Source organism: Alosa alosa, chromosome 12 (genome assembly GCF_017589495.1).
Source record: "Alosa alosa isolate M-15738 ecotype Scorff River chromosome 12, AALO_Geno_1.1, whole genome shotgun sequence".
In the NCBI taxonomy this organism is placed as follows: Eukaryota; Metazoa; Chordata; class Actinopteri; order Clupeiformes; family Clupeidae; genus Alosa; species Alosa alosa.
This window is the reverse complement of record NC_063200.1, coordinates 12,531,734-12,554,153: the sequence shown is the minus strand read 5'-3', so window position 1 is coordinate 12,554,153 and position 22,420 is coordinate 12,531,734. Positions and strand designations below refer to the sequence as shown.

At 43.7% G+C, this 22,420-nt stretch overlaps 1 protein-coding gene across 7 annotated transcripts in view; it reads left to right on the top strand.

Moving 5' to 3' along the window:
- LOC125304232 (A-kinase anchor protein 2) overlaps positions 1–22,420 on the top strand; it is a 104,915-nt gene that overhangs the window by 23,399 nt on the left and 59,096 nt on the right. For all 7 annotated transcript variants that reach the window (XM_048258313.1, XM_048258312.1, XM_048258311.1 and 4 more), the window contains exons 3-4: positions 6,932–7,012; positions 11,987–12,117. In XM_048258313.1, the coding sequence (XP_048114270.1) occupies positions 6,932–7,012; positions 11,987–12,117 (212 nt within the window). The remainder of the gene's footprint in view (positions 1–6,931; positions 7,013–11,986; positions 12,118–22,420) is intronic.

Below are 22,420 nucleotides of genomic sequence, written 5' to 3'. Positions count from 1 at the left end.
AATAAGTGTCTACCATACAAAAACCATTTCAGAGAAGCACACATATATGTGGAGTGAGAAAAATAAAAAAGTATAGTATAGTATAGTATAGTATACTCTTTTGATCCCGTGAGGGAAATTTGGTCTCTGCATTTGCCCAATCTGTGAATTACTGAAACACACTCAGCACACAGTGAACACAAAGTGAGGTAAGCACACACTAATCCCGATGCAGTGAGCTGCCTGCTACAGCGGTGCTCGGGGAGCAGTGAGGGGTTAGGTGCCTTGCTCAAGGGCACTTCAGCCGTGCCTACTGGTCGGGGTTCGAGCCGGCAACCCTCCGGTTACAAGTCCTAAGTGCTAACCAGTAGGCCACGGCTGCAAAATACACCAATAGAACAAGAGGCCAAGGAGCTCATACAAACAAACAAAATACATAGAAGTCACTATGTATAAAAGTTTCTGCTTAATGAATGGATGTAAATATAAATGCATGCAAAGAGGAGCCCATGGTTATCAATCTATGCTGGAGGCTTGTAGCTGATGTGTGGTGTGGGCTGTTACTCTGATTAGAAATGTCAGCATACTTGCCACTGTAGGTGGGCGTGGATCGCGGGAGTGAAACAATGACACTTCACTGAACACTGAGCTGCTCTCACTCTCACTGGAGTTGTTTCATCGGCCAGCGTCCACCATGACAACACAATCATCCAGTGATCTAAGAGCAGCATGACCGGCGGTAACACACCCAGTGCATACCAGTGTGGTCATCAGGTCAGAAATATGTTATTGGCCGTGAGATAGAATGCTGCCATGGGTTACCAAGAGGCTGAGTTTAGTCGCTGTGTTGCTATAGCGATGTCGTAGATGTTTTGCTGGGCAATCCTGAAGGAGGGCGGTGTTGCTGGCTTTGCTACAGCGTCCCTGCAAGACTTATTGGTGCTGGAAGGGAAGGGATCCCATTTGTCATCAGCTGATGTTACTGTAAATAGTCATTCAACCGCACTGTAAAAAAGTATAAATCCACATATGTCCATCATAAACAACAAGTTATACTGTTATTGCACTGAAGTTATAGTGTTATTGCACTGAAGTGAAGTGCACTGCTTTTGAAAAATAATTTCATCCAATTCAATGCAATCGTTTCATATTACTGTTCATGTTTTACTTTCTTGTTTGTTTACATGCTTGTTTACATGCTTACAAGCCCTGGATCTATATGTTTACATATAATCTTAGTAACACATCTGTTAAATAATACCTTGTTCTAATAGAATGCTGAATAAAACAATGATCTGTGCATTAGTATATGCGGGTGTATGAAGCTTCATTTCTCCCTCGCCATTGTATGTATTTGTGCAAAGCATTCCTTTTGGCGAGCAGGACTCTGAGGAAAGTTCTGGGCAGAGTGTTTCTGTGTAATCTGGAGCTGTGTAAGGTTGAACAGGGTTTCGGGGTGTGTGTGTGTGTGGGGGTAGTTGATGAAACAGGGTTTCGGTGGGAGGAGGGGGTTGGAGGAGGGGGTGCAGACGGAGAGACAGCTGTTTTCCATCTTAGACTCAAGACAGGTCTTCTTTGTTTGGGTCTCTCCAGTTGCTCGACTGAAATCGCCCGACGAGTCTGCCAAGGACTACAGCGACCTGCTCCCTTCCTCTCTCTCAACAGCCCCTCAGACTCCAGACTCCAGTGCCAGGCCTGCGCCTGGCTTCAACGCTATTTGATCTCAACCAATCAGTGACACCAACTGGAAATGACAAGCATTAAGAGACTTGGCCAATGTGCCCCAGTGGCCAGGAATTTGTCTTGCATGCTGGATGACTAGTCAAGGTCCTGTGTTCTCCGTCTTCTAATCCTAATGGCTGCTGTGTGTCAGCAACCTCATACTTGGCAGGAAATAGATTCGTCTCTCAGTGTTCCTTTCAGAAATACAGTGGGCGCACAGAAATGTGCCTTTATTTAAAGCTGTGAAGAATGTTCAAGCAAAGTAATTATAGCCATGGCATCAGAATAGCAGCAAACTGTCGAGAGCCCAGGCGTGGTGGAGTGAGAGGGAAAGCACTAAAGTAGATGCCTGGCGAGCATTAATCAACATCAACATATCGAGGTACGGTTTGGTGCAGACAGGAGTCATGGAGATGACTCACCTGTGGGCAATGTAGTTCATGGTGCTGACTCTCCTCTGGGAGGTGTAGTTTTTATGGTCAAAATAAAATTGAAGAAAAATGTGTCTCTTGATCTGAAAACAGTCAGGTTAAGTATGAACCGATGAGCATCCAGCAAATGTTGCCAACTCACGAGGAGACAGTGAACAGAAACAGGAACATAAAAAGATTATTTTAAGAACATCATACGATTAAGGAATAAGAGAAGTTACCTGTCACAGCTACGAATTCATTTCATGCAAAATCTGAATATTATGACATTAAAGACAGACAGACGTAAGAAAATAGACCTTGAAAAATGTAAACATGCGTGCAATCAAACAACTGCATATAGGCCTATGCCATGTAAAAACGTGACATTATTGCAAATTAAATTCAGTTTTGTTTGCATGCATTTTTTTTAAAAACTCATGTCGTAGGCTACGGCCCGGTTAGGAATGTCCCGCGGCCCGGTGGTTGGGGACCGCTGCATTAAACAACAAGACACCGACAAAACATTACAACAAGTAGCCAATTATACATGGCAGCATATTTAAGGAACAGGCACACAGCCCTGGTCAAATTGTGGTTAAATAATTAGCAACATATCCTGCAAGTTAGTTATAGAGATATTTTAGTGCAAACTATCTCTTCAGCTTTGATGATGTCCATCAGGGATAATGTGTTTCATATTTGAAGAATGTAATTGCCAATTCAAATCCCCGGGCTGCAGAAGTGGCTAAAAATAAAGTAGTGGTGTATACACAAGACACCACCTTTCATTTCTCATGGAAATGTTTTCTTAGCAAATCTCCAAACAATCTTACAGATGCATGAACGTTAGTGTCCCAGCCCGAGCCAGCGTTTACAGAGCTTGTGCCAAGGTGGCAATTATGGCAGGGCGTTTAAGACCGGAGGATTATGGGCTAGGTTTGAGTGGAGCCTGCTTGGCCACTGAGCTTTTGTTTGTGTGTGTGTGTGTGTGTGTGTGTGTGTGTGTGTGTGTGTGTGTGTGTGTGTGTGTGCGTGCTTGTGTGTGTGTGTGTGTGTGTGCTTGTGTGTGTGTGTGTGCGTACTTGTGTGTGTACTTGTGTGTGTGTGCGTACTTGTATGTGTGTGTGTGTGTGTACAGTACAGTATGTGTGTTTTTGTCAGCTGTGGTTATGATCTCACATTGGGATCTTCCTCTGAGACTCACTATGCTGCTGCTTCTCCGACTGTGCCAACGGCCTGTCCAGTCAGATGGGTGGGCATCAACTTTGGTCTTATTGTTTTTGAAATGATTATCACAGTCAGGCCTATTAGCCTGTTGTGCCATCTATACCAAAAGCATTATGAAGTTAGCCCTGTAGCTGTAAGCCACACTGTATATGAAGCAGTAAAACCTATGGGTCTATTAGACAGAATTGTGTTAGATGCTGACTGTGTGTGTGTGTGTGTGTGTGTGTGTGTGTGTGTGTGTGTGTGTGTGTGTGTGTGTGTGTGTGTGTGTGCGTGCGTGTGTTTGTGTGTGTGTGTGTGTGTGTGTGTGTGTGTGTGTGTGTGTGTGTGTGTGCATATTTCAGTGTGTGTGTGTGTTGCTCTATGCTGGGGGTAGGTCATTGACACGAGTGATCAGTCTTGAATAATGCAAACCCCTCCTGTCTCATTTACTGTTGTTGCTGACTGTACCCCATTCCAGTGGGCTGCCAATTTAGTAGCTTTGCTTTCTAAGATTTGTCTTATTTCTCTAATACTTCTTCTTCTTAGTACTTTAATGTTTCTCTTTCTCTCTCTCTCCATCTCCCTGCCCCTAAATATGGCATGTTTATACTTTGAGAACCAGCTAACTTTACCATACACATACCATGCAATAGGCTAGGTGTCCTTTTCAGTACACATATGAGCCCTGCAGTAGGCTAGGTGTACTTTTCAGTACATATATGATAAGCCCTGCAGTAGGTTAGGTGTCACATGGACTTGGATGATCCCCCTTTCCCAATATCACCACCATTCTGTGCTCACTTCCCAGCATGCTTTGCATTTGAGATGACCCACCTCCTCATGTTCAAGGACTCTGAGTGGTTGGTGTTCCTCTTCTTCCTCATCTTCCTCCACTCTCTCTCACATCTGGATCCCATATTGTTTTTCAACACACACACACACACACACACACACACACAAACTTGTTCTGGAATGCAGTACAGTGTGTGTGTGTGTGTGTGTGAGAGAGAGATAGAGAGAGAGAGAGAGAGAGAGAGAGAGAGAATCTGTGTCAAAGATGCTTTCAGTCAGGCTATTTGTTAAGAGGCATGCAGGACCTGCTGCGTCGTGGCTTGAATAAACACCCAATCCTGACTATGTCCTAACTCCCTAAAATCTGTCCATTTCTCAGTTACAGGCTGCTGCATCTGGTTAAAATTGTTAAGTCATTATGCTCTGGGATGCTAGCCCCATATTCCCACCTCTCTCCCATAGCCTAAGAGAACAGAGCAGCACAGAGCCAAGCTATACACCACTAACCACAATCAGTGATCAGTGCTTTGTCCAAAAAAGGATGTTCATTCAACCATGTCCAAACAGGGATGTTCATTCTCAATGATTCTCAATTATCACAATGAAATAGTACACAAAATTCGAATTGCAATTCTGCTTCCTGTTTGCTAACTCAACTGAAATGCAAGTGAAATTCAAGAATTGAATTGGAATTTAAAAGCCAGTTTCAATTCAATTCTGGAATTTTGCCAAAGCCTGGTACACAATGTGGAATGTGGAATGATGTGGAAATAATCACTGGTCAATAGTCAGGACAGAGTGTGGTGGACAGTGTTGAGGAGGTTTTTGCATAATTCTCTGTGTTGCAGCTCTGTTCATGCATTGCACTGCACTGAGCGTCATAACCATTGTAACCACCTTCATAACCATCCACAGCTGTGCACTGAGGCGTCTTGTGTTGTTGGACTACAGTATGGTACTGAGTGTATTGAGTAAGAAGGGGATGTTAGTGGTTTAGGAGTCAATAAATGTCTTAAAACACCACTGTAAAGTAGAGTCTTTAGATGAGTTTGTAATTATAAGGTGCCCGCTGTATAAGGATTTCATGCAATAGTATTTTCTGCTCTCTTTGGAACATGGTCAATTCATCTAGCTCAGATCAATTGACCTGTCAACTCCCTGTCAACTCCTCCTGACACCAATCTTAACCTGAATCGTCATTCCATGGTACAAACACTATATGTAGGCATAATGGAGAGTGTTTCAAAAACTTGATTCATTCATAAAAACTAATTTCCACCAGTTCTGACCCACATCTGATGGCCTGGAGCAGGGGGTGAAATCCTTCTTACAAATCCTCTGCTCTCACAGTCTGCCTCAGTGGAGTCAGCACAGCTTAAACAGCCTGCTGTGTTCACTGCAGCAAAACAGAGCGTTTAGTGGCTTCTTCATCCCACTGGTTCCCATCTAAACTGGGCGCAGTCTCACCACACAGGGGGGCTGAGAGGAAGGAACTCTGGATATGGACATGTGTGGGACGTGACATGGAAAAAGTACATGATCTGGCAACTTGTACCAATGTATCAGAGAGAGAGAGTGAGAGAGAGAGACAGAGTGCGAGAGAGATTGATTTGGCAATAAAAATACCTTTTTTTGTCATGCCAATAAAGCACCTTTTGAATTTGAGAGAGAAAGAGAGAGAGAAAGAGAGAGAGAGAAGAGAAGCCATGTGCCTCCAGCTTCTTTTGAATGTCTTGCAGGATTTGTGTTGCCTCTGGTTGGCATGGCGTGTTAGTGCAGTAAACAGCATGTCTCCTGTGTTTGTGTTCCTGATAACATGCTTGGAAAAAGCGTGCAGGAGCCATGCCCTCCCTGCTGCAGTAAACAGCATCTCTCCTGTGTTTGTGTTCCTGATAACACGCTTGCAAAAAGGAGCCGTGAAGAAGCCATGCCCTCCCTGCTGTTCTGTTCTCAGAGACTAATATCTGTTACATTGGAAAGCTTGTAGTGCAGCAATATAACTAAATAAATGTGATATCTGCTCATGTACAATTCCTTTACACACAACTCCTCTCCTCTACTCCCCATTCTGACTCTGATTCTACTCGTGATTCAGAGTTTTGATCTAGTGGCATTAATCAATGATTGTTGCACATAGGAGATTTCATTATTCTAATAATAATCATTTTTATTATTTCCCTTTCTCAGTTCCCTTCTACCATATACATCAATATGTATATATGTATGTACTGTTTGAAATGCTATTCATGTATTGTTGTGACCTGATGGCTCTTTGAGATTTGGGGCCGAGAGTCAAGAGCCTTTATTGGGGGAACTGTGTGTCTATTGTTGGCATGATGCCAATCATCAATGCTTGTGCCCTCAATACTCTGGGTACTCTGGTGATGGGCAACCCATAGACTGTATATATATAGAACAGTCTATGGGGCAACCAGCGCAGTGGACAGTACTAATGTTCCATAAAGTTCTCTCCGTGTTTGTGTTTCTCGGACGCTCGAAGCTGCAGTTGTTGCATTGTAGTTCAGTTTTGATGAAGGATCACTATAACCTGTGTGCCACGCTCTAAATAAATAAAAGCTTGTATCAGCAACTTGCCGGTGTTACTGTATGTTTGACCACTTGATGATCCATATAAATCCATATGACTCAGTCTATATCCATAGGATTTCTCAGTGTATTCCTGTGTCAGTTATCTTTTGTCATATACATCAATGTCTCATACTTACAGTTAATATGCTTATATATGCTGTTATTATTAGGTACAATTGACAATGGATTTGATAAGGAACTTGAAGTGGTCCTTCTGTGTCTTTCAGGAGAAACGGAAACGACAATCAGAGATCGAGGACAAACGGCAGCAGCTGGATGACCTTGTCCTGCAGCTTCAACATCTTAGGGTAAAACATCTATGGTCTAAATATATAATGTGTGTGTGTGTGTGTGTGTGGTGCGTGTGTGTATGTGTGTGTGTGTGCATTTTCTCCTAGGTTCCTGAGAAATAAAACACACACGCACGCATGCACACACACACACACACACACACACACACACACAAACACACACACACACAGATGCAGTTTCTTCTGGTTCTCTGAGAAATATAAAGCACACACACACACACACATGGATGCAGTTTCCTCTGGTTCCCTGAGAAATATAAAGAGCACAGACACACACACACACACACACACACACACACACACACACACACACACACACAGATGCAGTTTCCTCTGGTTCCCTGAGAAACCCAGCGACGTAGAGGAGAACCCTTCACAAACAAACACTCTCAGCCGCTCGGCTCCACTCTCCAGCTCATCAGATAACGAGGGGCTTGCCTCATTTCTGCAAAATTGCTCTGTTGTTAAGTTGCCCACATTTTATGCCAATTACATTTCACAAAAACAAATTTATTCCAGCACAAAGTGACTCTTGAAAGAGCTTTTATTTCTGCCCTGTGGTCCCTCTGGAGAAAGACAGATAGATTGATACCGAGAGAGAGAGAGATAGAGAGAGAGAGAGAGAGAGAGATTTTTTGAGGAAAAGTGCCAGTTACTGCCAGTGACCGAGGAGAAACTTTGGCCCCTGGGAGCCGTGCCGAGAAAGACAGAATCAGCACACTGAAGTGAGACACACACACACACACTGTTTGCTGAGAGGACAATGTGTGTAGGAGCTATAGCAGCCTACTACTGCATTCATTTATCATCAGCCTACTGCACAAAGCACAAAGCTGCTGCATATGCATTATATGTTAAAGTATATGAGCTAAAGTGGTGATATACAGTAAGTTTGATGCACAGATATCAGAACCTGTAAAAGGGTGCATTTACAAAGATGTTATGTTTTCTGGTGTAATGAATGTTAATTTGGCTCTTAGTGGCTTGAGTTAGCTGGTAGAGTTCAGAGAGCAAAAGAGGCGGAGAAGGGAAGCAGCATATAGCTGATATGCAACTGGAACAAACCGCCAGATGGTCTTAGATGTGCCCCAAATTCAGGTAAATTTCTCTTTTCATGTGCCCACAATTCCTCCTGGGATGCTTCGGAAAAAGTGCAACCGGCCAGCCAGGTAGTTGTTTCCTCATGAATAATTGTGTCTCCCCATTTTCTCACTCGCACTTCACATCACTGCATCAATCGTATATCACTACATCAATCTTATACCACAACAATGTTGGTGGTGGCACCAAGCCTGAAGTCACCATTAGCTTAAACTGAAAATTGCAACAATCAAAAGAAGCTGTGTGGGGTTGTTGTTTATACATTTTGCTAAACTAGACATTTAGCAGATGCTTTAAGCCAAAGTGACACAGATTTGCAATGGTGGGTTCAGGAATCAAACCTAGGCTAACTAGTCGTCAGGCGCAGATGCCGATGCGCCGAGGCAGCAAAAGGGAACCGAGCAGTGGTGTAGTCTAGTTACCTGTCGTGGGGATACTGTGGTGTAGTCTAGTTAGCTGTAGTGGGTATACTGTGGTTTAGTCTAGTTAGCTGTAGTGGGTATACTGTGATGTAGTCTAGTTAGCAGTAGTGGGTATACTGTGATGTGGTCTAGTTAGCTGTAGTGGGTATACTGTGGTGTAGTCTAGTTAGCTGTAGTGGGTATACTGTGATGTAGTCTAGTTAGCTATAGTGGTAATACTGTGATCAACCCCAAATGGTAATACCTATCCATGCCTATTTTAAGTGGGTATACTGAGATGGTGATGCTTTTTAAGTGGGTATACTGCATAGTCCTGCGTATCACGTAGACTTCACCACTGGGAGCGAGACAGATTCAGTGGAATGTCACAGTTACTTGGAACACTTGTGTGCGTGGAATTGTCACATAAATTACTTCATGTGCTTTGTACTTTTTCCATTACATCTTTATTTTTGGTGTTAAATGGTTCCTAGAGTGTTGATGAGTGTACATATTGGGAATATAGGATAATATTGGATAATAGAGTGTGATATTTGAATGTTAAAAGTGAATAAACTTTTTTGAGAGGTGGATAAACTCTAATAAGAGGTGGGTAAACTCTATTTCTGAAATTTCAGAGGTGAATAAACTGTGTTTACTTGTGTTTAGCCTCCACTACATCCCTGTATCTGAGCTATGTGAGATGACTGTGGTAAAGAGAGTGGGGGTGGGGGTGGGGGTCTTCAGAGTGAGTGAGAAGTGTTTGACCGGCATGTGACATGTTTGTTTAGCAGTGGGTGCACTGTTTGTCCCTGGCCAGTTCTCATAGGAAAGTTCACTCACTTCGATGTCATGAAACTTTATTTATGAGTCCTTGCCAAGCTTTGTTTTCATATAAATCTAACAGTCCTTCTGAAGGACATAGCCTTATCAACTCTCTTGTTCCCTCAAGTGACTTCCTATTTTTAGCACAAATTGTTCATTCTACAGATAAAATAGTTAAGTTGGCGCGTTTTAAGTGTTCAGTTAAGGGTCTTTCCACGTCCTCTCAGAATTGTACTGAATCCATTCCTTTTTGGAATTATCTGGTAAATGTGACGGTGTTCAGTGGGAAGGCTGTTTAATGGTGTGGTCATTGTGTGGTTTAGGCAGTGTCACTGAACCCCTTTTAATCTGGCTGAGTTATGACTGAGTTCCCTTTTTACAGTGACAGCGGTACTGAATCAGTTATAGATACAACACGGGTTGGACAGGGCCACAAACACACACACACACACACACACACATGCATGCATGCACACACACACACACACACACACACACACACACACACACACACACACACACACATACACACATGCATGCACACGCAAGCATACACACACACACACACACACACACACACACACATACATACATAAACATGCTCACACAGACATGCAATACTTGTAAGAAAACATATACATACATAGGTAACTTACCCACAAAGACACACATTACAATGCATGCATCACAAAAGCAGGCTAGCTGTAAGTACAGTATATTGTTCCTTGGCTGTTGATATAGACTCAGAAGCATATTAGGCTACAGTCAGATAGACAGCTGGAGTCTTGTAAGTAGGTTACACAATCCTCTGGAAGACATAGGACTCTCTCTGAGACATGTAAGTGGTGGTCATTACAGATGCAATGTAAATGTTACTACGTATAAAATCACACCACACAACAAAAATAACACAGTCATAACATGTTTGTCTTCGACGGTGAAAATAGAGGGGGGATTGCAGCTAAGCAAGGAGAGGTTAACTGCATTTGGGATGAGGGGAAAATAGAGGGGGAAATTGCAGCTAAGCAAGGAGAGGTTAACTGCATTTGGGATGAGGGGAAAATAGAGGGGGAAATTGCAGCTAAGCAAGGAGAGGTTAACTGAATTTGGGATGAGGGGAAAATAGAGGGGGAAAGACAGAAAATGTGGCCCAGTCAGCTTTGGCTGTCTCCCAATATTCAAATGTGAATGGAAATATGATTACAGCGAGCCTAGTTTCAAACATTCCCTCAGACCTGCGTCCTTCAGTTGGAGAGAGACTGCGTCGGGGGGAAGATTGTGTCTCTTTGCTCCGTGTTTTGCCAGCGAGTGCGAAGTCTCTGAGGTTTCTGGCCTTTTCGCTTGCCGCTGCGTTCCTACGACAGCTTGTGGAAGGCTGAGTGGAATTCCAGGCCATGTGAGAGTGACCTGGGAGAGAAGGTGATGACAGGGCAAAGGAAAGGGCTTCTGGACTCAAGGAATGCCCGGCAGAGACCCTCCAAAACAGCATGGGTTTACAGAGAAAAACCAAACACCCACACAAGCATACACACCACCATCACAGCGGGGTTCTACTAAGAAAGCTGAAAAGATGATTGAATGATTGCCCAAACAAGGTAGCTCACAATATTTATTGGACTAGAAATGTCATCTTACCGTGTACCTCTGCCCGGCTGCTGGCCTCCAGATAGATGGGATGTGCACACAACTACTCTGCTAAATCTACTGAGAAAGCAACACAAACACCACAGCTAGGACAGAACAGCAAAGCAGAGAACAGGAGCGTCACTATGCCCAAAACAGGGGCCCTAGGCCCAAACAGGGGCGTCACAAGGCCCAAAACAGGGGCATCACTAGACCCAAAACAGGGGCATCACTAGACCCAAAACAGGGGCTTCACCTGGCCCAAAACAGGGGCCCTAGGCCCAAACAGGGGCATCACAAGGCCCAAAACTCTACTGGGGCAGCAGTTCAATACTGGGGCAAATGCCTCAGTAAAAAGGGACTAGTGACCCCAGTGGCAGGGAATGTCTCAGTACAGCAGAACACGTCACCTGTTATAGAGGTGACCAAAGTCAACAGCACTCAACAGGACAGTGTGGTCACACTGAAGTTCGCCTACAAAAAAAGCTGCCATCTTTGAGATCCGGTATCTTGCCATTTTTCCTATGGGAAAATAACATGGGGATTTTGAATTATCACACCTGTAAAACTCTTGCGGGGACGAAGAAGTCTGAAATGCAGACGTTTTACTCAACACACTTCTGTCCTCTGCTTTCGACTGTGTACTGTGGTCTTCGGTACGTTAAGACGGCAAACTTAGATTTTTGCTACCCCAGAGCTAGTTTGCAATGCAACTTGCCATAGGTAGTTAGCTTCAATTAACACCCGGATCTCCTATTATAGGTCTATTATAGCGTAGCATATGACAGGAAAGCATGAGGAGAATATGTGCTTTTCCTCAATCTTACTGTTTTACTCATGCTGTATATGATGTTTTCTCTTGTATCCTATTTCACCTTCTGGAAAAGTCTTAAAAAAAAGACACATAACAATGTGGTTAAAACATTGCTGAAAGGACATGCAAAAACTGGACATCTTAGGAAAGGAGCAGTAGTACCTTCATTTGAGTATGTGTCTAATGACCTGCCCTGCTCTCTTCCAGTCCAAGGCCATGAGGGAGAGATGGCTACTTCAGGGAACTCCAGTAGGCTCACAGGACCAGGAGGACAGCCAGAGGAGGCAGGTCGAACAGGACGAGCGTCACGCCAAGCAGCTGGAAGAAGCTGTTCACAGGTACGGCCCTGGTAGCTCCACAGACAGAGCCATGCCACTAGCCATGGTCTCAGGTTGATTGATTGATTGAGTTTATTTGATGATTTTCAAAAGGACTCTGCAGTACAGAGATAATATACATTAAAGTCACAAACAATGAAAACAGTAAAACCGGGAAGCTTGTTTCTATTGTGGTCCTTGGGTTTCACACATAACATGTGTCACAATAAAAATACAAACAGCACAATAAAAATCAGCAACAGGACAAACAGGTTGGCAATTGGCAGTGTTTTGGTCGTTGATGAAACACACACAGTTAGATTATTTACCTGAGTCCATTAGCTCATAACACACACTTCAAGAGGTATGGAAGTTGTGGAGGTCACCGGAAAGCACTCCTCCAAGCATGTCCATATGAAGGTGACTGAAGAGCATTCCTCCAAATGCGTCCTTGTGATTGGTCACTGGAGAGCTTGCGCTCAAGTCCCCTTTAGAGCAGCTTGCAGCCTTAAAGGCTCCCGGGAGCTGCTGCAGTAAGAGAGGGCTCTCTGGGCTGCAGGGTGAGTGTCCTTAAAGGTTCGGTTGGACGCCAAGAAATCCCGAGCGCCCAGGAACACCCTGCCCTCCCCCCTATACAACCCGCTCTCATTTTCAGGGCAGACTTCATTTCCTGTAAATTGCCATGCACTTAGCCAACACTTTGGGAAGAACATATAAGTTATATTTCCTTGGTTGGGTGCCCATTGTGTGTGTGTGTGTGTGTGTGTGTGTGTGTGTGTGTTCTCTCCTGGTTAGCTCGGCTTTTAATTACCATGGCTTCAAAGTGCAGTCAGCTCCCGGCTCATTTGGTCTCTGGAAATCTCATTGAGGATTTTTTTTGTGACTCCAGATGGGAGTGTGTGGTTTCCTGTGTGAGTGAGACACAGCAAAGCACCAACGCACAGCACTGAGCAACAGAAAACAGCAAAGCAGACTTGTACTTGTTATGTATGTGTGTACCTCTTGCAATTCACTAGTTACTCTCACTGTTTTTAATGACCAAACAGGTATTGTCCCCTTCATCGATGAATTCATTCATGCGTGCATGCAGGCAGGCATCCATTGCATGGGTGGATTATGAACTTTTGGGCCTCTGGGCCCAGATGTATTAAGGGCCCCCCACTTATTATCGTATATGTGGAAGGGGGGGTTTGGGGGTCCTCCCCCAGAATTTTTTTTATTTTTTTGATGTGATTTCCTGTATTCTGGTGCATTTTGGGGATGGCCAATACTAAATTCAATATAGCCTACATCCTGATTTGTTAATATTGAGGCAATGATTCCATGCAAAGGCTTGGGCTTCAGGGCCCCCTGATCCCTTGGGCCCCTGGGCCTGGGCCCGGTAGGCCCGTGCAGTAATCCATCCCTGATCCATTGACTTATTATGACCGCCGCGCAGCATCCATTCACTTATTTATTCATTCATTCATTTGTTTGTTTGATAATTTATGTGCTTGTTTTCTCATTCTTTAGAGTTTCCGTTATTGTGAGCTAATGGAAACCAAAGTCATTGAGGAATAGTATCAGCAGTACACAATTTTACAAGTTGAAATGACAAAGGGGACAGTGGTTTAGTTTGTTTGCCTTCTGTGGGAGACATTTCCTCTGTTGGAAAACAAAGTAGTACGGTCCAGCCTCCTATCTAGTGAGATAATCAGCTGTTCCTCATTTGAGGTTGAAAGGAACAGAAGTGCACACACACACACACACACACACACAACGCCCAATTCACACATTTATTTTGACTGTGCCCATTCACACAGGTCTCTTTATCTATCTCTCTCTCTCTCTCTCTCTCTCTCTCTCTCTATCTATCTATCTCTCTGATGCACACAGCACACACACACACACCCACCCCCCCACACACACACACACACACAGAACACACACACACACACACACACACACACACACACACACACACACACACAGCACACACACATACTCACTGCAGCCAGTAAAGGGTCAAAGCTTACCATGTTGGCTTGTTAAATGTACATTCCACAGCCTCATTTGGTGCTGTAAGGTCCATGGCAGGAACCCAAATGAGCAAACGAACAGCAGGCCCAACATAAATACCCCCACGAGTCCGTCCATCCACGGACAGCAGACCATGAGGAAGGCCTCCATGAGTGCTGCTTATTATAGAGGATTATTATATTTGCATGTGTTTTCATTTATCTGCACTGCGCAAAGACAGGCCTCACGTCGGGAGTCGTGGAGCCTGAAAACAAAAGATCTGCTAAGTCATTCAAACTCAGGCCTGGTTTGATCAAGACTTGTGGAGCCATTCTGATGCTGTGAGATCTGCAACTGTTCATTGATTCTGTCTGGTGCAAACAATAGACAATGAGCATTCTGCGTCTGCTTTCTCCTTCGCTTTCTCCATCCACCATTGTCTAAATGAGAAATTATGCAACACGGCTTGGCAGTCCATTTAGAGTAATTTTACAAATACAGTATTTTTCCTCGTATGAGTATCTTTTGGTACACCACTGCTGAAAAAGGGCCCTTTGTGTTTGATGATGATGATGATTCCTTTATAATTTATCTCAGAAACAATTAATTTTCAAGATTTGAAACCTTCAGTCAACTGCTGCATAGATTAGAGTCATATTTTCAACCCAGCATTCAGAGTAAACATTGACAGTTGAGAATCCGCGTTACTAAACGTCTTCTTTGCCAGCTTTGTGTTGCTCGGTAACAAGGTGTGGTTGATGCAACATTGAGATATGGCACATGACCACTGGGGCCTGTTATTTGTTGATGTGCCATCTAAGGAAGTGAGTCATGGGAAGTAAGTGACCAAGTTGATCCGAGGAGGAGGTGGAGAGTTTTTATTTGTGTATCCATGAACATTAACTTCCTTTGTGAGAATGTGTCCCATCCGATTGTGTTGGTCAGACTAGAGCAATGTATTCCCAGGAGTTAACAATGAGAAGATGAGGTCATTTCCTGTTGGAGTCCTGGCTGGCTCAGCGTCTCCTGATGTGAAATGAGCTGAAGAAGCTCTAAGTCCAGTCAAAGGGACAGTGTCTATTTAGGGGCAGCATTGGGACAGTCCCGATGTTGACTGTTTAACCTCATAGCCATGGTCATACTGGATTTTTCTTGATGCGGCTATGGGTGTTGGGTGGGTGTAATGGGTATTATATGTCTTCATTCTTTCGTTTCACTATTAAATTATGTCCCACCGTAATCATATTATTATTTAATAGATTCAGTTGTAGCCACGGCACAATAGAATAGTTTACTGATTGTTTTATGTAATCTATTCCAGTGTGTGGTGGCTACTTTCACTTTTTGACTCTTATGTTCCTGTCAACCACCAGCACCTGATAACCTGAAGCAGCTGTGCTTAGGGATGTCTGTTTTTAAATACCTTTAATTGGAAACAGTACTATTTGTGTGGTAAATCAGAGATGTACATCTTACAACCTACAAGCAACTTAATATTAACCTGGAAATTAGTTTCAATACTCTTTCTCTTGCTGCCATTCAGCAATGCTGTTGGTAGAACTGCTGATTTTTAGGTTCTGGTCTTCAGATTAAAGCAACACCAAAGAACTTTTCCTTTGTCGCACGCACGCTATTTGTTTATCTAGCACCGGCTTTGCAAATAACGATGTCCACAGACAAGGTAGAATATGTTGCATGATTTTATGAAAGTACGATGTATTGTGACATCATGCAAGTCAAATTTGTAGTTTCTTATGTCTCATTCCATCAAACTACAGATCCGCTACCCGATCTGGCAAACTTACATAGTGCGGTTATAGCCGATAGAGGGCCGCAAAGTGAATGCAGACGTGCCGTTCACCCTGTTACGAGTTGATGAACCACTGAAACAATTTTGGAAACATTAATTTAAGTTACAAAAAACTCTTTGGTGTTGCTTTAAATCACACTGACTATGACCTAACACCACTGTCCACTTAGGCCTTTTCACAGAGTACAAAGGGTTTTGACAAGCCTCGTCTATTGAAAAGAGATGACATTGAGTCTTACAGTATATCTGCTATTGCAGGTATCATGTTTGGTAAGACATGCCCTTGTCTTGTGTGTGCTAATGCAGGCACTGTATTTTCGGTAAGCTGAAGATAACAGCAGTTTCCCCATGCTCCATTGTTCAGTCTCATTGCCGCCACAGTTTGTGGTCAGGGCAGTGTGTCTGTCCTTGGCACAAAGCTGGCGTCTGGGTCCAGTCTACCCGCCCTGCCCAAGAGAATGCCCGGGAGAACCCTCTCAGTGGTGCAGGGCATGGCTCAGGGCATGGCACTGGTCTATTTTTGCACCCCTCCCTACAAAAACAAAGAAATCCAAACAGAAGACCCAGGAATAAATTTTGGGGACCATAGCTACTGAGAGTCGCTACTGACCCTTTCTCCTACAAAGAAATGACCAAATAAACAAAAATGCCTGATCGGATTAGAATTTTAATCGGAATGAAAGAGGTGGTGTATTCCGTTCCTATTCCGATTGAACAGTCATGTATACGGCCAATCGGATTGCCTGCTGTATCTTCTCCAGGAAGATCGCTATTAGGCTATTCTGTCCAAAGATTCTAAAGCACTTGAGAGTACCTGATTGGAATAGGACGTGCCCAATGTAAAGGAACGGCTGAAGTGCCCTTGAGCAAGGCTCCTAACCCCTCCCGCTGTAGCAGGCAGCCCACTGCGTTGGGATTAGTGTGTGCTTCACCTCACTGTGTGCTGTGTGCGTTTCACTAATTCACAGTTTGGGATAAATGCAGAGACCAAATTTCCCTCACGGGATCAAAAGAGTATATATACTTACTTCTACTTATTGCTGAGAAAAGACCAAGGAGACGGTCTGTAAAATAGACTCTTTCCACTGCAGACAAAAGAGGAAGGAGGCTCTCAGTGAGTAAAACAAGCACATGACCCAACCCCAGTGCAGTTGTTGTGGGCTGAAGGGAGTTGTGTTGTCTGGGCCAGGTGGGGCACTTGTGGTCAGACCAATGACTGTCTATATAGAGAGAGTCATTGGGTCAGACACACAACAGTTGGTGACTTATGTGAATGCTGCACCATGGAAGTCAAAAATGTACCACCCACACAGAAATAAAGGGGGGCCTGTTTCCACTACGTGCATTATTGTACACCCACACCCATTGTATGGTGTGTGTGTGTGTGTGTGTGTGTGTTGTTGTGTGTGTGTGTGTGTGTTTTTTGTGTTTGTTTGTGTGTGTGTGTGTGTGTGTGTGTGTGTGTGCGCACTCCACAGTGTTAGTTTTGGGAGCAGGACCATTTACCTTCCACTGACTCGTAAACGGCGGCAGATCCTCTGTGTATCTGTCTGTCTGTGGGAGTGCCTCTGACTGACACAAACGCCGAATATGGCAAAGTTCAGGCTCAGCGTCTGTTTCTCTGCTTGCTACTTACTGAAGAGGCTGCAGCCGGCGCTTGTTTAAAAAGAGATTTTACTAAACACTGATCATGTGTCGAGATAAGGCAGAAAGTTAGCGCCTGCCTCTTTGCCTCTTTGTTTGTCTCTGTGCTTATGGCTGCTACCAGGCTTTCTCATCTCATCTCCCTTGACCTGCTTTGGAAAATTTCAAAATGACAGCTTCATCTCAGTGTTTGGATGAAAAATATTTACCCCAAGAGCATAAGATCAAGTTTCAACAACTTTGTAGACTTAAGGGCTTCAATGTTCATGTAACGTAACTCACTACTTACAAAACATGCTGATTGTGAGTACAGCATTACTTCTGAAAGGTGGCAACTCACGATTTTACATCAAACATCAAACTAAAGGAATAGTTATTTTTCCTCAGAATAAAGGATGGTGCCACAGTGCCATTGTTTTCCATTTTGCCAGGCTGCTACAGTGCTACACTCTGGGGGCATGAACATGGGGGCTCATGAACATGCCCCCCAGAGTGAGGCACTTTAGCTCCCTTTCAACTCTAGCTGTTGGCTGCAGTAATTCGAGCTAGGTAGAACCGATTGGTTTTGTTTTATTTCGTACCATCAGTACTTGGTGACCTTGAGAAAACAGAAATCTGTGAGAAAAATCGCCGGAATTCTCCTTTAAGCACTGGTTCATACCCTGCTGCTGCTATTTACCACCAGCCTGTGCCAGTGCCGCGCTAGGCCATGCCATGCTGAGGTGGCACTGCAGTAGGCCATTGTTGGTTAAAAAGGAGCTTGCAGAGTGTTAGAGGTATCAGCTCAGAGGAGAATGATTGGCATGTTTTGTGTCAGATAAGGCCAGTGCCACTTCAGTGGCTAATTTGGGTCCAGACAAACAGGTGGTTTCCTTGTGGTTATCTCTCCAGACCTCCTGCTGTTGAGGCTCTGGCAGTTCTCTGGCACACCTGCGTATGAGTGTGTGTGTGTGTGTGTGTGTGTGTGTGTGTGTGTGTGTGTGTGTGTGTGTGCGTGTTTGTGTTTGTGTTTGTGTTTGTGTTTGTGTTTGTGTGTGTGTGTGTGTGTGTGTATGTGTGTGTGTGTGTGTGTGTGTGTGTGTGTGCGCGTGTGTGCATGTACTTGTGTGTCTTTGTGTGTGTGATAGAGCATTATATCTCTATCTCAGTGCTGTCAATATGAGTCATGGAGAACAGGCTGGCCGGCTGGCTATTTTCTGCAGGTTTGAGGATATGGAGCGGAGAGAGTGATGGAGAAGGAGGGGGTGCGAGGGAGACATGCCACTCACGTGCTGTCATGGCAATGAAGGTTTGTGAGTGTGGCAGCTCACTCATCTTAGCATGAATGAGGAGGTTACGGTCTCTCTATTCCTACCTCAATTCCTCTCTTTCTCTCCTCTCTTTCAAAGTTCTTCTGTCTTTCTTTCTCTCTCAGTATCACTCTATTTTTCAAACTTCCTTCTCCCCCCTACACACACAGACACCCACACACACACACGCACACTCTCTCCCTGAGAGTTTCTCACACTGGGCACAGGCAGGATGACATCACCACTAGGAGAAAGCTCCCATTCCCGCTAATGGGTGCCGGCTGGAGATAATGACACATCCCAGACAGGAAGTGGGATGTGGAGAACAGGAAGTAAGGGCTTGGGGTGGAGTCAGGAGAACCCACATGAGGTCATTCCCTTTTCGCCAACATTTCCCAGTCCTCTCGGCTTAGCTCTCCCCTCCTCTCCTCTTCCCCCCTCTCCTCCCCTCTCTTCTCCTCTTTGTTCAGCTCCCAGAGTCCTCTCTACTTCCCTCCTCTCCTCTCCTCTCACCTCCTCTCATCTCCTCTCTGCAGCTCTGCCTCTCATTATGGAAACACAGACTTTGCACTTTAATGAGTTGTCAGAGCCAGCGATGTACTGTAGTTCCTCCCATTTAAAATTAGTTGTAGGAAAATAAACACCCTCCAATCCAATCCAAGCAAAGCAAAGCAAAGCAGGGTCTCAAAAAGAGAGGTGCTCCACCTTTACCTTCTTTAATACAGTAGCCCTGTAGGAAAGCCCACCTTGCATTCATTAGCTTGTGTGCTTTTTTTAGTTTAGTTTAGTTCAGTTCAGTTCAGTTCAGTTCAGTCCATACTGTATACTGCTGTTGTACCACGTGCATGGAGCTTTGGTGCTTATTGAAGGTAATACGGAGCCTGTGTCTAAGACTTCAGCTGCACTTTACAATCAAACCCTCATCACTACACACAAACACACACACACACACGCACACACGCACACACAAACACACACACACACACAGTACACCTCTCAGGCTGCTTCAAAGAGGCACTGTTTGCCATTACTGGTAAAAAAAAATGCACAATGTGCTGATTGAGGTGCTTTAATATTTTTTTCTTTTTCTTTTCATAATAAACACAGGGCTCTCAAAGAGCTCTTTCTCACTCCACTGGGTCTGTCTTCAGAGGAAGCGTCTGTCTGAAGTGGCGTCTGTCCCTATTAGTGTTGCGATTACAGGCGTCGGAATGTGGCAGAGAGCTGTCAGGCGATAGTGAAGTGAATGATGTTAGCAGAGCTCAGGTGACAGAACAAGCTCTCCTCGCATGGCTATGACACCGTCCGGCTTGTGGTCAACCACACAAAACAAACTCAGTAGCCTGCTGAGGATGACTGCATAAGCTATGCCATGAGGGAAATGGACAGTGGTGTGGAAATCTCAGTGGTTTAATGGGATAATTAAAATGTCATTTAATTAAAAGGAGCTCTCTCTGTGTCTTCCTCTCTCTGCATTTCTCTCTCTGTCTATCTCTATCACTCCCACACACTCACAGAGAGAGAGAGAGAGAGAGAGAGAGAGAGAGAGAGAGAGGCTCCAATCCCTTCAGAAGGATTCAGTAGGGCTGTTTTGCTGTTTTGATAGTTCCGCCTTCAGGCCACTAGGTGGCCTAGCAGATTCATACCTTCTTAGACAAATCAAGCAGAAGAGGCAGAGTCTCAAAGACTTCATGTGTGAAGTCAGCTGACGTGTTTGTTATGTGTTTGTGATGTTCTCTATGTGTTTGTATTCTACACTGTAGGTTTGTGTTCTCTATTTGTTTGTGTTCTATGTGTTTTTCACATATAGTATTTTGCAGTATTTTTAAAATACAAAAATACACACCAATAAAGTATTTTGATACAAAATACAGAGCCATTTCCTTCAACCCAATAAAATACAAAGGACAAAATACTATTTTGCATTTGAAACACATATTACATGTTTCAGAAATACTACCCATCCCTGGGAACAAGCAGATTACATCTTTATAGTTGGGCATATGATGACATACTTAGGTTAATACTGTATTTCACCAGTTAGGGCACCAAAATGGCCAGTAGCTGCACTGTGTAGCCTATCTTGACATGTCTTTAAGTTTTGGGTTACAATATACAGGTAGTGGGCTCTCTGTTGATTTTAAAGGGGAACTTGGCAACTATTTCAACGTAATAAACCCGTTTAGAAATCATTTGGATGGTTAAATGACCTGTTCCGGTGAAAATGGTGACTTTTCCCGCTGCCCCTAGCGTCCCCAGGCGGAAAACCAACCTTGCAACATTGAGACTACCGTCCCGGAAAGAGAAGTGAGAAACAAGAAACTTGTTTTAAATCGTGTTTCTTACCTTGTAACATCCACATTGTCTACCGAACTTATGCTAACCGTTTTGCTAGCTTGTAAACAAATCCATGTGCTTTATCATTACCTTTTTCCACAGTTTGAAATAGCATAATGCACAATTTCTACAGCAGAGGGGGAAATCCTGCCAAGTTTCCCTTTAATGAGTAGGCCTAAGCCTAAAGTTAGAGCATTTCTATCACAATTGACCAGACTTTGACCTTTTGTCTTCTTTAAACAAAATTCTGGCTATGATTGTTCCTTGTATTGCATCATGAGCCATCACTGCACCTATTGCATTCTACTGTAGCCTTAAGCCTAGCTCAGTCATTATGTTGTACCACATCACCCTCCATTAGAAGTGCAATGAGCTGCATTGAGCATAATAAACTGCATTTAGAATTCCAAATCCATATTTCTAGATATTTTGGTAAAAGTAAAAAGTAATACAATAGTAGTGTAATGCCTTACAATTCAGAGACAGTAATATTATAATGTAATGAATTACTTCGAAATGACAGTAATAAGTAATACATCATATATTACGATTTTGAAGTAACTTGCCCAACACTGATTAAACCACATGTCAGTGCTTGACTAAATTAAAAATATAGGCTACTGAACATGCATGGAGATCGTCATAGTTGACAGAAATTATGATTTGTGCCAACATGTTGTAGAAACACAACCACAGTTAGGCCTATTTAGTGCAAATCTTCTACATTGGTTAGTCAGAGATTCACATTGACTGTAGGCTATCACCACAAGTGTATACTAAACGTTTTTGCCCAAGTTTGTGTGCCGTCATCACATTTTGCAAAATTAGGCTACCTTCGTTACTAACCTACCAGTTGATACTTTTTACGTGAATCGACTCGCGATTGATTGTGCATCTAATGTAACACTCGGTGGAGAGACTTCCACTTTCACTGTTGTTGTGAGCTAAAAGGCTACTATATGGGAAATACTTTGAAGTTCCTTTTGAGTCCAAACACGAATAGGTTTTCTTTAACCTGTGCTACACTTTTCCACCAAGTTGTGCGAAAATTGTAGGTACCCGGAGTTTTTTTTATGTTGACAGACAAACCGCACTCCAGTAGCCTACATGGTGCAGTAAATGGAATCTCTTCGTAGCGCGTGCAACTTACGTCTATAAAAACAATATATTTATGGAATAAAATTAGACACCTCTGATTGCTGTTTACGGTTAAACTGCGATGATGTGAACACGAGGCAGCGGAGGG